This window comes from Canis lupus, chromosome 18 (assembly GCF_003254725.2).
Source record: "Canis lupus dingo isolate Sandy chromosome 18, ASM325472v2, whole genome shotgun sequence".
NCBI lineage: Eukaryota > Metazoa > Chordata > Mammalia > Carnivora > Canidae > Canis > Canis lupus.
In genome coordinates this window covers 38,195,800-38,212,692 of record NC_064260.1, presented here as the reverse complement: position 1 = coordinate 38,212,692, position 16,893 = coordinate 38,195,800, and the positions used below count along the sequence as shown (strand labels likewise).

At 38.2% G+C, this 16,893-nt stretch overlaps 1 protein-coding gene across 9 annotated transcripts in view; it reads left to right on the top strand.

Annotated features, from left to right (window-relative positions):
- The first annotated feature begins 3,186 nt into the window (after nt 1–3,186).
- The window catches only part of LOC112663391 (olfactory receptor 9I1-like), a 31,092-nt gene continuing 17,385 nt past the window's right edge, over nt 3,187–16,893 (top strand). The window contains exons 1-4 of one of the 9 annotated variants that reach the window (XM_025452284.2): nt 3,187–3,692; nt 3,857–3,971; nt 4,060–4,177; nt 12,532–14,134. In XM_025452284.2, coding sequence (XP_025308069.1) covers nt 3,191–3,692; nt 3,857–3,971; nt 4,060–4,132 — 690 coding nt within the window. In that variant the 5' untranslated portion in view covers nt 3,187–3,190 and the 3' untranslated portion in view covers nt 4,133–4,177; nt 12,532–14,134. Of the gene's footprint in view, nt 3,693–3,856; nt 3,972–4,059; nt 4,178–7,169; nt 7,402–12,531; nt 14,139–16,893 lie in introns of those variants that run through there. The other 8 variants (XM_049096606.1, XM_035701885.2, XM_025452285.2 and 5 more) reach the window with 8 other exon arrangements.

Sequence of the window (16,893 nt, the reverse complement as noted above, 5' to 3'; positions counted from 1 at the left end):
CAGACGCTCAACCACTGAGCCACCCGACTGCCCCAGCACTGCTGTTCTTGCAGAGATATGGAGACTGAGTCTCTAGAGGTCAAGAACCTCACCCAAGTTCTCACAAATAAAAACGACATGAGTCCAAGTTTGAAATAAGCACTGTCTGTGTTCATTTTCTTAGCCACAATGCTGTATGGTTGGGAGCCCAGCCTTATATTCAAAACATTTTTTTTGTTTTTCATTGAATTGAAATTAATGTACAGTGTTGTGTTAGTTTCAGATGTACAATATAGTGATTCAACATTTCTATCCATGACTTATCATGTTAAGTATAGTTATTCTAGTTTACCCATCCTCCACCTACCTCCCTCTGGTAACCACCAGTTTGTTCTCTGTATTTAAAAGTCTGGGTTTTTTTTGTTTTGTTTTGTGTCTCTTTTTTCTTTGTTTTTTTTTTTTTCATGTTTTATTTATTTTTTTAAAGATTTATTTATTAGAGAGAGAGTGTGTGTGCAGGGTAGATGGAGAGGAGAGGCAAAGGAAGAGAAAGAGAGAGAATTTCAAGAGAGAAAGAATTCAAGCAGACTCCCCAATGAGCCTGGAACCCAACATGGGGCTCTGTCTCATGACTCTGAGGTCATGACCTGAACTGAAAGCAAGAATCAGACGCTTAACCAACTGAGCCACCTAGGGTCCCTTCTTTGTATTTATTTTTTTTTAAAGATTCATTTATTTTAGAGAGAGATAGAATCATTTGTTTTATATCAAGTTCAAAATTTGGAATTTAGGAGTAAAATCACACGGTATTTGTGAAATCTTATGGTATTTGTCTTTCTCTGTCTGACTTATTTTACTTAGCATTATACTCTCTAGGTCCATCTACATTGCTAAAAATGGCAAAATCTTATTTTTTAAATGGCTGAATAGTATTCCATGGTGTGTGTGTGTGTGTGTGTGTGTGTGTATAAAGACACGGTATGGTATATAGTCTTCTTTATCCATTCATCTATGGATGGACACTTGGATTGCTTCCATATCTTGGCTATTGTCAACAATGCTGCCAGAAACATAGAAGCGCATCTCTCTTTTTTTGAATCAGTGTTTTCTTTTTCTTTGGGTAAATACCCAATAGTGGAATTAGTGGATCATATGGTAATTCTATTTTTAATTTTTTGAAGACTCTCCATACTGTTTCTCTACACAGTGATTGTAGGCTGATCATTGAGACTGTCATACCTCAGGGGCTTCTCTCTATATTAGGAAGCTGACAGTTCTGAACAAAGCTGCCTTGAAAATGTCTCATAAGGACCTGAAAAACTCCATATATTTCATACTGGGAGTAGGGTGGTCCCATGGTGATGATTTGTGTCTTAGTATTCTACCTCTGTTTGTGGATAGAAGCGTGCAAATAAGTGTAAATAGTTACTTGATCCCCAGCATTTCTGCTAAAATGTCACCTTTTCAATGAACCTTCTACCGGTCCTTTTTAATAACCCTTCTTTACTTTGGCTTTCTCATTTCTCCACACCTTGGTGTGTGTGCATGTGTGTGTGTGCGTGTGTGTGTGTGTGTGTTTTCAAAGCACTTGTCATTATATATCATGATAGAAAAACATACTTGTTTGAAAAAATGTATTGCATGTGACTGGCTTTCTGCTAGAATGGCTGTTCTACAAGAGCAAAGATTCTTGTCTACATTGTACTGAGCAACCAGAAGAATGTGTGGCACATGGTAAGTTCTCAGTAGCTTCTTATTGAATAAATAAATGAATATAGCCTCTCTCTCTCTCTCTCTCTCTCTCCCTCCCTCCCTCTCTTTGTTTTCCCCTTTGGTCAGGATGATTTGTGTGAATTCCTTTTAGAACAGAGCAAATCATTGTTTTGGCTGAAGGTCAAGATTAGATTAGGCTGTTAGGGGGGAAAAAAACCTTCTAAATATTCACATTGTCAGGAATTCAGTAGGGGAAAAACACCAGATGCTGACCTTTATTTCATCCATAGATCAGCTTTAGTCAAACATTGATCAAAGCTTCATTTTCTTATTTATCTGAAATCCTATGAGATCTTTCTTAAATTCAGTTCTTATTTCAAAGATGGAAGGAGGACAAAAATAACCACCTTTGAAGTCCACCTTCAGTATTCCCATTATCCCAAATCATCAGCATCCAAAGGTCCAGAGACAAGACTGTCCAAATACTTGGCAAGGACTCTATCTGAATTAGAATTCTGAACTCAGTGTGCTGCTTTTGTCCTTTAATGAGCTGTGCAGGCTAATTCTGGAGTGGCTCAATTCATGTATCTCATTGATTGATAATGATCTGGCATTGAAAAAAATGGGACAGGTCTTTTGGAATAAGAGGAGAATTTGGAAACCAGGCCATGCTGCTTGGCAGGAGCAGAGAGGAAGAAGTGACTTGGCAGGCAACAGGTTGTAGAGGATCTAACAGAGCTTGTTCTTCATGGCTCACTGTGTTGCATCCAGCTCCATTGTGTTCACATGCATATCAGAAACAACCATAAAGAAAGATAGAGTTGATATTGAGACTCCAGGGGGGAGTAGACTTGGAGATTAAAAGATTCCAAAATGTACATGAACCTAGGAGCATGTTACTCTGTTATTGCCGAATTTAGAAAAAAAATTCTAAGTGTGTGAGTCAGATCATGTGCTGGGAACAGTATATCTCTTATGTTCTTCACAACAGTACTGCGACTTTGGAGTTGAAATCCCTATTACTCCAACAAGGAGCCTGAGGTCCAGAAAGATGAATTAACTAGTCCAAGGTCTCAAGGGATTTGAACCTAGATCTGATTTCAAAGCCCATGTATTTAAAACTATACCACTAGGGTTTCTCCAACGGAGTGTTTTCTGGCTCCATAGTGAGGCTGATGAAGGTTTCCAATTTGGCACCTGTTAGAAGTTTGGAAATGTCTAAGAAACAGAGTCCTAGCTCCAGCTTTGCCTCTCTGCTACGAAATCACAAACTAGTCACTTCACCTCTTTGACCCTCCTATGTTTCTCTCAAAAATGGAATTAACAATATATGCTCTGAAGGATTTCCAAAGGATCAATTGATATAAAGTTTGTAAAAAATGTGAAGTGCTCGACACATCTAAAAGATGATTATCGTTGCTGAAATGATCAAATCAATCACCTTAGTTTATCTTTAATGAGATTTTATTTTTTGATTTCAGTGGATGACCTAGGATTCATGGAGAAGAATGGCACCATGGTGACGGAATTCATTCTGCTGGGGTTCCAGCTGCCGGCAGAGCTGCAGATGGGTCTCTTCCTTGTGTTTCTGGTCCTTTATTTCATTACCTTGGTGGGCAACCTGGGCATGATCGTGTTGATTCAGAGAGACCCTCGTCTCCAAACCCCCATGTACTTCTTCCTCTGCCATCTTTCCTTCTTGGATATTTGCTATTCCTCTGTCATTGTCCCTCAGTTTCTTGAAACCTTGGGTACCGATAAGATGGCCATCACCTATGAGTGCTGTGCCACTCAGTTCTTCTTCTTTACCCTCTGTGCTAGCACTGAATGTTTCCTTTTGGCTGTGATGGCCTATGACCGCTATGTGGCGGTGTGTAACCCCCTCCTCTATGCCACTGCCATGACACCACAGACTTGCCTGGGGCTGGTGACTGGGGCATATGCTGGTGCCATGGTCAATGCTGTGATCCGCACTGGGTGTACCTTCTCTATCTCTTTCTGTAAGTCCAACCACGTGGACTTCTTCTTTTGTGACCTCCCACCCCTGCTGAAGCTTGCCTGTAGTGACACCAAGTTACGGGAACGGGTCATTTACCTCTTAGCTTTCTTGGTCATTACAACCAGTATTTCAGTGATTCTTATATCCTACTTTTTCATCATTCAGGCTATTCTGAAGATTCGTACAGCAGGTGGCAAAGCCAAGACTTTCTCCACCTGTGCTTCTCACATGACCGCAGTAGCTCTTTTCTTTGGGACACTCATATTCATATACCTGAAAGGTAACATGGGAAAGTCCCTTGGGGAGGACAAGATTGTGTCAGTATTTTACACTGTGGTCATCCCTATGTTGAACCCAATGATCTATAGCTTGAGAAACAAGGAAGTGAAGGAGGCTCTGAAGAAAGCTTTCAATGGGATGAAGGTTTCCCAAGCAGACTAAGACTTGAGCTCCATCAGTTCAAAGTTCCAGCAAGTCACCTGTCAGGTTTGGCTTCTCTCCTTAACACATAAACCAGATTTCATAATTACAAAGGCATATTGAAGCAAAAAGAAATATAGCTTTGGATTCCAGCAATTTCTTTATTAGTTCTATGACCTTCAGTCAGAAATTCTCTGCCCCAGTTTTCACATCAGTAAGAATTTCTGCCTTTCTATGATTAAAGCCAGGATCAAGAGAGATGGAATGCCAAAGGGCTTTATAAATAATAACATGCTATAAAATGTAAAATTGACTTTCTTACTTGTCCTGAATATTGCTAAGTGTATTCTCAGCTACTTGAATTCAAAAAATTCAAGCTACTACGCTAACTTTTGCACTTGAAGAAGTTCAAAACAATAACTTCTTGTTTACATAGTGAGGGCAATTACATTCTTTGGTTGTAGGTAGTGGGGTGGGAATTAGCCTTGACCAAAGAAACCTTTTCTCAACATTCAATCATATCCAATTTAGGTGTTTGTCAAAGAAAATACAAGTAGCTAAAAAGAGGAAAGGATAAATGGAGGGGAGAGAAAGGAGATGTAACCTGGGAAGTGTTCACCTAGAATACGTTCACCTAGAATATGGTAGCTTATTTCCCAAGAGAGCATGAAGGACCAAGACCCTGTAGAATAAAAGAAAGATGCAATGATTTGCATTAATTACTGGAAATAATTTGTTCTGATGAAGAGCTGAACTGAATTCCCTATATAATTTTGAAATATTTCTTGATCACCAAAGGGCAGAAGTTCTAGTTTATTTCTGAAGAATTTTTTCAAGGACCATCTCCAGCTGTTTTCTATTCTCCAATAATGAAAATCATTATCTACTTCCATCTCCTGTAGGACATTTACTTTATTGTCAGAAGACAGATGACCACGAATCTGACTGCCACCTTTTTTTTTTTTAAGATTTTATTTATTTATTTATGAGAGAGGCAGAGACACAGGCAGAGAGAGAAGCAGGCTCCATGCGGGGAGCCTGATGTGGGACTCAATACCGGGACTCCAGGACCACGCCCTGGGCTGAAGGCAGGCACTAACCCGCTGAGCCATCCAGGGATTCCTGACTGCCACCTTTTAATGATCTCCACATCTGCTAGAAATATTACTTGGAAGATGTCTCCATGGAGATGACACAATCTTATTCATCAATCCAGCAAATGTTTACTGACTATCTACTATGTATCGGACATAATACTAGGTTCAGGATATGGAAATAAATAAGATAGACATGGCTTCTCCTTCATGGGGATTAGAATTTGGGGCATAGACAGATACAAACCATTGCAGTTAATTGATTTTTTTCATATGACTTTGGAAAGTGAGAAAAAACAGCACAGGATATTGTTACACTGTATAGTAGGATTCTGACCTAGTTTGGTGTGGTAAGAAAAGACTTCCCTGAGGAACTAACATTTATACTGAAGCTTAAAGAGTAAGTATGTCATAGTCATGGGTTAGGGAGCTGAGGGAAGCCAGAGTGGCTGCAACATAAGGAGAGGGGTGGAGTGTTAGAGGCAGCCTGAGAATTCAGGAACAACTGGGTCACAGAGAGCCTTGTGGGCTCACTTAAGGACTTGTGGACTTTACTCCAAGAGGGAGGCATGAAATAATCAGATCTGAATTTGAAAAAGATCCCGTTGGCTGCAGTGTGATGGGTGGGAATGGTGGCTTGTGGCCTGTGGTGGTTGAGAGGGAGGGATGCATGCTCATTTCATCTAAGAAGCAACAGATGGGGGCAGCCCGGGTGGTTCAGCGGTTTAGCGCTGCCTTCAGCCCAGGGCCTGATCCTGGGGACCAGGGATCGAGTCCCATGTCAGGCTCCCTGCATGGAGACTGCTTCTCCCTCTGCCTGTGTCTCTGCCTCTCTCTCTCTGTCTCTCATGAATAAATAAATAAATAAATCTTAAAAAAAGAAGAAGCAACAGATGGTACATCCAGGACATGGGTTGGTTTCCACACAAGACTGTGTGCTTCATTCTAAAATACGTATCAGGTCAGAGAAAGCTTGCAAGTGTATGGCCATGATGTTGGTATAGGACTGATTCTTAGCAAAATGGTGAAATTGGGGAAATATATTTTTGGAGGCATCTGCTTTTTCATTGGTATACCTTTCTTTCCCTGCATGTGACCTCCCTTAGGTATACATCATAATGGCTATCAACTTCTCCCTCTCAATTGGGCAACACATTTTCATTAACTCCTGCTGTATGCCAGATTGTGCCAGTAGGTTGAAGAAATCAAATAGCCCCTTGCAGGGCTTCTTACATGCTTAAAGTCAGGAATAGCCTTCAACTTAAAAATACATAAATAGAGAAAAAGATAGTGAGTGTGCTATTTTGGTAGTGGTGGGAGCTGCCAACATTCTTCCCACCTTCTGCTTGGTGAGTGGCAACAAATAGTCCATAAATGAATGACTTTTGGTTCATGTACAGTATCTGATGTAAATACAGTTGCCTCAGGGCTGCACCAAGTGGGTACAAATAAAATGATGTTTTAGTGTGTTTTAGTGGATAATTCTCTGATTAATGTGAGAAGGCACTGGAAGAAATGGCCATTTATGGTCAATTTCTGCTTGCATATATGAATAAATGAGTGAAAACATTTATTAAATTACCTAATGGATACAGGGTTCTGTGCCAAGAGTTTTTACTTATCTCATAGATATCATTCTTTTTATTTTTTATTTTTATTATTGAAATATAGGTGACATACAATGTTATATTATTTTCAGGTGTAATGACACAGTGATATGACAATTCTATACATTACTCAGTGCTCACTGTGATAAGTATAGCCACTTCCTATCACAGTACGACATTATTACAATATTATTGACTATATTCTCCATGGTGTACTTTTCATCTCTGTGACTTCTTTAATTTATAACTGGAAGTTTGTACCTCTTAATCACCTTTATCTATATCACCCCCCTACCCTTCTGATAACCACCAATTTGTTCTCTGTATTTGAATCTGTTTTTTTGTTTTGTTTTTTAGATTCCACATATAAGTGAAGTCATGTGGCATTTGTCTTTCCCCGACTTATTTCATTTAGCATAATGCCCTCTAAGTCCTCTCACGTTGTCACAAATGGCAAAATTTCATTTTTTTTATGGTTGAATGACTAAAATTCTATGGTGTATATATACCACTTTTTTATTCATTCATCTACTGATGGATGCTTGGATTCCTTTCATATCTTGGCTATTGTAAATAATTCTGCAATAAACATAGGGGTGCAAATATCTTTCCAAATTACTGTGTTCATTTTCTCTGGGTAAATACCCAGTAGTGGAATTATTAGATCATATGGTATTTCTATTTTTAATTTTTCAAGAAACCTCCATACTGTTTTCACAGTGGCTGCACCAATTTACATTTCTGCCAACAGTGAATGAGGGTTCCCTTTTCTCCATATCCCTGTCAACACTTGTTATTTCTTCTCTTTTTGATCTAGCTATTCTGACTAGGATAGGTGTGAGGTGTGAGGTGATATCTGTGTCTTTGATTTGCATTTCCATAATGATGAGTGATGTGGAGCATATTTTCATGTGTTTGTTGACCATCTGTATGTCTTATTTGGAAAAATGTCTTTCAGGTCCTCTGCCCATTTTAATCAGATTGTTTGTGTATGTGTGTTGAGTGCATAAATTCTTTTTTTTTTTGAGTGCATAAATTCTTCATATATTTTGGATATTAATCTCTTATTGGATATATCATTTGCAAATATCTTCCCCCATTTAGTAGTTGCCTTTTTGTTTTGCTGATGGTTTCCTTGGCTGTGCAAAAGCTGTTTATTTTGGTGTATTTCCAATAGGTTTTTTTTTGTTTTTGTTTCCCTTGCTTGAGGAAACATATCTAAAAAATTTTTTCCATGGCTGATGTCAAGTAATTTACTGCCTATGTTTTTTTCTAGTCTCACGTTTGGTTTCAGGTCTCACATTTAGGTTTTTAATCCATTTAACTCATTTTGTTTATGGTCTAAGAAAGTGGTCCAGTTTCATTCTTTTCACGAGGCTGGCCAGTTTGCCCAACACTATTTGTTTAAGAGATATATTTTCTCCATTGTATATTCTTGCCTCCTTTATTATAGACTAACCATAAAGTGTAGGTTTACTTCTGGGTTTTTTATCTTTCCAATTAATTATGTATCTATTTCTGTGCTACCACGATACAGTTTTGATTACCGCAACTTTGTAATTTATCTTGAAATCTAGGTTTTTGATACCTTCAGCTGTGTTCTTTCTCAAGATTGCTTTGGCTATTTGGGGTCTTTTGAGGTTCAAATTTTAGTATTATTTGTTCTATTTCTGTGAGAAATGTTATTGGTATTTTGATAGGGGTTGCATTAAATCTGTAAATTGCTTTGGGTAGTGTGGACTTTTTAATAATATTAATTCTTCCAATCCACAAACACGGCATATCTTTCCATTTGTTTGTATTGTCTTCAGTCTCTTTCAGCAATGTCTTATAATTTTCAGAGCCTAGGTCTTTCGTTTTGGCCAAATTTATTCCTAGGTATTTTATTATATTTGTTGCAATTATAAATGGGATTGTTTTCTTAATTTCTCTTTCTGCTCCTTCGTTATTAGTGTATAGAAACACAACAGATATCTGTATATTAATTTTGTATTCTGCAACTTTACTGAACTTCTTTATTGGTTCTAATTTGTTTTTGTGTGTGTATGTGTATGTGTGGAATCTTTAGTTTTCTCTATACAGTATCATGTCATGCACAGATAGTTACCATGTTACTTCTGCTTGACCACTTTGGATGCCTTTTATTTCTTTTTCGTGTCTGGACTAGGACTTCCAGTACTAAGCTGAATAAAAGTGGCCAGAATTGGGATGCCTGGGTGGCTTAGTGGCTGAGCGTCTGCCTTTGGCTCAGGGTGTGATCCCGGAGTCCCGGGATTGAGTCTCACATCGGGCTTCCTGCGTGAAGCCCGCTTCTCCCTCTGCCTATGTCTCTGCCTCTCTCTGTCTGTCTCTCATGAATAAATAAATAAAATATTTTTTAAAAAAGTGGCCAGAATGAACATCCTTTTCTTGTTCTTGAAAGGTTTCATTCTGGAAATGGACTCTACACATAATCTTTTAGGAAATAGAATCTTCTGATGGTTGATTTTATGTGTCAATTTTGACTGGTCACAGGGTGCCCGGATATTTGGCTAAACATTATTTCTGGTGTATCTGTGAGGATGCTTCCAGAAGATACTTGCATTTGAATCTGTGGACTTTGTAAAGCAGGTTGCCCTCCCCAAATGGGTGGGCATCATCCAATCCATTGAAGGCTTGAATAGAACAATAGGTAGAGGACAGAAGAATTCATTCCCCCTTCTCTGCCTCATTGTCTGAACTTGGATATCAGTTTTCTTCTGTACTTGGACTGGGATTCACACCTTTGGCTTTGCTGGTTCTCAGGTTTCAGACTGAATTACACCACTGCTTTCCTGGGTCTCTTGGATTGTTTTAGCCTTCATATAAGGATCTGAGTGAGCCAATTATTTATGATAAGTTTCCTATGTAGTCAACAGACTACCTCCAAAAGTTGCCTATCACCTTCCTTATTTATTATTATTTTGTGATAAGAATAATTAACATAAGATCAACTCTTTTAACACATTTCAAAATATACAATATAGATTGTGGTGATAGTTTCACCACCACAAACCACCATGAAGTGGCTTAAGAAAAATCTCCATATATATCCATATATGATATATATATATCCATATATGATATATATCCACATGTGTGTGTGTATATATATATATATATATATCCTATTGGTTGGGATCTCTAGAGAACCCTGACTAAGAAAATCCAGTTGGTAATATAGGCATCTTTTTCTTTTTTATCCCCTTCAACTTCTAGGTGTGCATTTCTTTTTTTTAGGCACTAGTTTTTGTTGTTGTTTTTTTCTTTTTAGGTGATGTCTATTCTTTTTGTATATTTTTTAATTGGGGTTCGATTTACTAACATATAGTATAACACCCAGTGCTCATCCCGTCAAGTGCCCCCCTCAGTGCCCGTCACCCAGTCACCCCATACCCCCGCCCACCTCCCCTTCCACTACCCCTTGTTTGTTTCCCAGAGTTAAGAATGTCTCATATTTTGTCACCCTCTCTGATTTTTCCAACTTATTTTCTCTCCTTTCCCCTATAATCCCTTTCACTATTTTTTTTTATATTTCCCATATGAGTGAAACCATATAATGATTGTCCTTCTCCAAATGACTTACTTCACTTAGCATATACCCTCCAGTTCTATCCATGTTGAAACAAATGGTGGGTATTTGTCATTTCTAATGGCTGAGCAATATTCCATTTATATATATATATATATATATATATATATATATATATATATATACATATCACATCTTCTTTATCCATTCATCTTTCAATGGACACTGAGGCTTCTTCCACAGTTTGGCTATTGTGGACATTGCTGCTATAAACATTGGGGTGCAGGTGTCTCAGCTTTTCACTGTATCTGTATCTTTGGGGTAAATCTCCAACAGTGCAATTGCTGGGTCATAGGGCAGGTCTATTTTTAACTCTTTGAGGAACCTTCACACAGTTTTCCAGAGTGGCTGCCCCAGTTCCCATTCCCACCAACAGTGCAAGAGGGTTCCCCTTCTCCACATCCTCTCTAACATTTGTTGTTTCCTGTCTTATTAATTTTCCCCATTCTCACTGGTGTGAGGTGGTATCTCATTGTGGTTTTGATTTGTATTTCCCTGATGACAAATGATGCAGAACATTTTCTCATGTGCTTATTGTCTATGTCTTCCTCGGTGAGATTTCTCTTCATGTCTTTTGCCCATTTCATGATTGGATTGTTTGTTTCTTTGCTGTTGAGTTTAATAAGTTCTTTATAGATCTTGGATACTAGCCCTTTATCTGATAGGTCATTTGCAAATATCTTCTCCCATTCTGTAGGTTGTCTTTTAGTTTTGTTGACTGTTCTTTTGCTGTGCAGAAGCTTTTTATCTTGATGAAGTCTCAATAGTTCATTTTTGTTTTTGTTTCCCTTTCCTTCATAGATGTATCTTGCAAGAAGTTGCTGTGGCCAAATTCAAAAAGGGTGTTGCCTGTGTTCTCCTCTAGGATTTTTTTCTCACATTTAGATCTTTCATCTATTTTGAGTTTATCTTTGTGTATGGTGTAAGAGAATGGTCCAGTTTCATTCTGCACGTGGCTGTCAATTTTCCCAACACCATTTATTGAAGAGACTGTCCTTTTTCTTTGGATGATCTTTCTTGCTTTGTCAAATATTAGTTGATCATAGAGTTGAGGGCCCACTTCTGGGTTCTCTGTTGTGTTCCATTGATCTATGTGTCTGTTTTTGTGCCAGCACCACACTGTCTTGATGATCACAGCTTTGCAATATAACTTGAAATCCAGCATTGTGATGCCCCTGGCTCTGGTTTTCTTTTGCAATATTCCCCTGACTATTCGGGGTCTTTTGTGATTCCACACAAATCTTAAGATGATTTGTTCCAGCTCTCTGAAGAAAGTACATGGTATTTTGATAGAGATTGCATTGAATGTGTAGATTGCCCTGGGTAGCAGTAATATTTTCACAATATTAATTCTTCCAGTCCATGAGCATGGAATATTTTTCAATCTCTTTGTGTCTTTCTCAATTTCTTTCAGAAGTGTTTTGTAGTTTTTAGGGTATAGATCCTTTACCTCTCTGGTTAGGTTTATTCCTAGGTATCTTATGCTTTTTGGTACAATTGTAAATGGGATTGATTCCTTAATTTCTCTTTCTTCAGTCTCATTGTTAGTGTATAGAAATGCCACTCACTTCTGGACATTGATTTTTTTTGGGGGGGGGCATTGATTTTGTATCCTTAGGCACTAGTTTTTGGAATAAGTTTTCAGCTGTAATACTTTGGTCTTAATCTATGAAAAATGATACAGAATAGATGAAGAAAGCAGACCTTCAGACTTTGAATGGATCTGTTTAACTATAGTGATATAGAGACAAAGTGCTATATTCATCTCATCACTTAGTATCTCAAAAAATGGTGTCATTAAGATGCCAGTGTAGGAGACCCCACAAAGACCCATAATTATGCAACTATATATGAATAAAACAGCCCTGGGAGAGCTCATCAATCCACTTGAGAAATTTCAACAACACAGTGGAACAAAAAAAAAAAAAAAAAAAAAAAGGAGAATAATCCTACAAATAGGGAAGGAAAAACAGTTTCTTTTTGCCTGCATTAATTCCATTCCCCATGCTGGCACTGCTTAGTGCCGAGAGGGAACTCCCCACCTAGAAATAGTTTCCTTCACCAAGAAATGGGAGATTGCAGTGAATGACCAGGGTTCTCACCTTTCAGGGCAATGTACAGAGGACTCACTTAGTTTTCTCCACCAAGACATGGCTACGAACAAGGAGGAAGAGCAGGAGCTGCCAGTATCAGTTACACAGTGAAAATGACCATGGTTCCCAGTGACCTGCTCTGCAAAGGAACACAGAAGCTTTCACCACTGAAGAAACCAACAGCCAGCATAGTTGTGGACCCCATCCAGATTTCACTGGTTTTCACCCCATGGATTTCTGTGTGTGCAGATGCCAGCCACCTGAGTCCCTCCCACTTCTTTACCACTGTCCCCTCTGTACCAGCGGCCAGCCCAGGTCTCTGTGGCTGTGTGAGTGCAAAATTCCAGCTTAGACTCCCACAGCTGAACTTCACTGCCTTGTGTGCACTCAAGGCTAGCCTTTCCACCTGTGCACTGACATGCTTAGAACCTGACTCTTGTCAGCAGCCTTCACTATTGTGCATATGTCTATGGAAAGCCCTGTAGCCCTGAGGGTGCATGATGACAGCCAAGGCCTTTTGGCACCAGCAGCAAAGGCAACAAACAAAAATCAACAAGTGAGCCTACATCAGACTAAAAAGCTTCTGCACAACAAAAGAAATGATCAGTAAAATGAAAAGGCAACCTATGAGTGGGAGAAAATATGGGCAAACTATGTGTCTGATAAGGGATTAGTATCTAAAATATATAAAGAACTCATACAACTCAATAGCAATAAAACAAACAAATTAAAAATGCGTAGAGGACCTGAATAGGTATTTTCCCAAAGAAAACATACAAACGGATAACAGGTACATGAAAACGGATACATAGTGATACTCAGCATTGCTAATCATAGGGAAATGCAAATAAAAACCATCATGAGTCACTGCTTCACATTTGTTAGAATGGCTACTCTCAAAAAGGCAAGAACTAACAAACATTGGTAAGAATGTGGAGAAAAGAGAACTCTTGTGCACCGTTGGTGGGAATATAAATAGGTGTAACCACAATGGAAAACAGTAGGGAGGTTCCCAAAAGATTACAAATAGGACTATCATGTGAACGAGCAATCCCACTTCTGAGTATTTTATCCAAATAAAATGAATTTGGGATATTTAAGAGATATCTACATTCCTATGTTTCTTGCAAAATTATTCATGATATCCAAAACATGGAAGCAACCTAAGTGTCTATGGATAAAGAAAATGTGGCATACACACATGGGAATATTATTCAGTCATAAAAAGGGAAAAATCTCACTTTTTGTAACAAAGTGAGATGGATGGACCTAGAGGGTATTAGGTTAAGTGAAAGAAGTCATACAGGGAAAGACAAATACTGTATGACCTCACTTTTTTGGGAAATCTAAAAAGTCAAATTCATGGAAACAGAGAGTAGATTGATGGTTACCAGAGCCTGAGGATTGGGGAAACAGGGAGATATTGGTCAAAGTGTACAAACTTACCAACATAAGATGAATAAGCTCTGGGTTTGATGAACAACATGGTGACTATAGTTAACAGTACTGTATCATATGCATGAAAATTGCCATGAGAGTAAATCTTAAATGTTTGTACCAAAACAACAACAACAACAACAGCAATGACAAAATGGTGGTTATGTGAAGTGAAGAATGTGTTAACTTCATTGTGGTAAACATTTCACAGCACATATGTGCGTGAAATCATCACATTGCACATGTTAAACTTACCCAGCATTATATGTCAATTATTTCTCCATAAAACCTAGGGGAGAGACAATACCAATATTTTAATCATGATTTCCATTTTTCACATCCATTAATTTGAAATGTAGATCTAAAGCCAAATAAACTAGGTTAGCACATAAGGGTGTGAGTATAGGGTAGAATTGTGGAGTATAACCAACACAGCACATAATCTTGACCCTTTGGTTTGAGTGTACATTTATATGTTTACTTTTGTGTATGGGTGTGGATGTCATCACTTCAGATAAGATCACCAACAACCGCAAAAAAAGATTTTTTTTTTGGCATGAAGATCAGTAGGACAGATAAAATACTTTTCAGATTTTTTCTCTGTCCCCATGCTCACATCCTATTAGTTTAACCTTCAAGAAAGGAAAAATACTTTCAACACAGCCATATGCAAGTGACCACAAGAACAGAGTGGCTTGAGCCCCAACATCGCCACTCCCCATGGGTCTCTCATTCTTTTTAGCAACAAGAGGGGTAGAGGGCAAAAAAAGGATGAAGCATTTTGGCTAAAAGGTTTTATTGGTAATAGAGTTCAAAGAAGGTAAGACAGCTCTAGGCTCTGAATCTCATTTTTCCTGATGCTGAATTCAAACCTCAAAGAATATTTTCTCCTGAACCTTACTTAGATACAGGATGAGGAGGATAAATCACCCGAGAAATTGGGGAAAGCTGATAGAAGTTGAAAGGAAAGTAGCCTGCCTGCTTCCCTGTGGTGCATCTGCCAGGTGGTTTGTGGAGACCAAGATGGTTCATGGACACTGTACAATTCATCTGTTTAATCCTGTTGGGAAAGACGGTCTCAGCTGTTTGCACTCATCTCTTCTTCAAAAACCATGAACTACACTGGAAATTGTGGAAAAGAACATTGTGTATTTTTCTTTTTCTCAACATAACTTTATCCTTATTTAAAGCATAATAGTACAAAGACAAAAAAAAAAAAGACATCAACAGCAATAACAAAAGTGCATTTTCCCCCTTCTAATGGGGTGAATATTTGAACTCTTCCTAATTTGAATCTTTTTTTTTTCACTTTTTAAAAAGATTTTATTTATTTATTCATGAGAGACACACAGAGAGAGGCAGAGACACAGGCAGAGGGAGAAGCAGGCTCCATGCAGGGAGCCCGATGTGGGACTCGATCCTGGGACTCCAGGATTATGCCCTGGGCCAAAGGCAGGTGCTCAACCACTGAGCCATTCAGGCATCCCCCTAATTTGAATCTTTTAGGAAATTTGGTTTTTTGGATTTTAAAACTCCCAAAAAGGGTATTATAAAAATAACCTGTTTAAATCTGTTTTTTTAAAAAGATTTTGTTTTTGTTTGTTTGTTTATTTATTTATTTATCTATTTATTTATTTATTTGAGAGAGAGAGAGAGAGAGACAGAGAAGAGGGAAGGGCAGAGGGAGAGGAAAAGAGAACTTTAAGCAGACTCTGCTCAGTATGGTCAATCCCACGACCTTGAGATCATGACCTGAGTTGAAATCAGGAGCCAGTCGCTTAACTGACTGAGTTATCCAGGTGCCCCCACTTGTTGCTTTATATTTTTACTATAGACATAATCTAAAATATTTTTCATTAATTCAATAAATTATTTATTGGGAGACTATTGTATGCTGGGCACTGCTCTAGTGGTTTGGAAGCTCTATCCATGAAGGAGATAGGCAAAAAGTCTTCCCTTTTGTGGAGCTTACATACTAATTGAGGAGATAGACAATAAATTTCAAACATGAGAAGTAAGTAAATAATATAGTATGTAAAATGGTATGTTAAAATGTACTGAGTGCTATGCAAAACACTGGAGACATGGATTTTTATAACATAATTCCCTGTGTCAGAGATACTGGACAGAAAGCTGAGAGGTGATTGTTTCCTTTCCAGTATGAATATAATTTCAAATATATCCACCAAAAATAGCTCCCCATTTCTCCTACTCCCCAGCCCCTCTGGAAATTGCTATTGTAATCTCTGCTGCTATGAGTTTGACAGTGTTAGATACTCATCATATACATGGAATTATGCAGTATTTGTCCTTCCACAACTGGCTTATTTCACTCAGCATAATATCTTCTAGTTTTACCCATGTTGTTGCAGATGGCAGGACTTCGTTTTTGTTTTTTTTTTTTTTAAGGCTGAATAATATTCTATTGTATGTAGATACCACATTTTCTCTATCCATTTATCTATGGATAGACATTTAAATTGTTTCCATATCTTGGCTGTTGTGAACAATGCTGTTATGAATATTGATGTATGAACATTCGTTTAAGCCCCTGTTTCAACTCTTTTGGGTATACATCTAGGAGTGAAATTGCGGGATCATATGGCAAATATATGTTTAGTTTTTGAGAAATCACTTCTTGCTTTTCACAGTGGCTGCACTGTCTACATCCTCACCAATAATGCAGAAGGGTTTCATTTTTTCCACATCTATGCCAACACTTGTTATTGTCACTTCTGTTTTTATGTTTTTATGTCCATCCTAATGGGTATGAAGTGGTATTTCATCGTGGTTTTGATTTGGATGACTCTAATGATTTTTTAAAATTTATTTTTATTTATTTATTTATTTATTTATTTGAGACACAGAGCGAGAGAGAGGGAGAGAGAGGCAGAGACACAGGAAGAGGGAGAAGCAGGCCCCATGCAGGGAGCCCGATGTG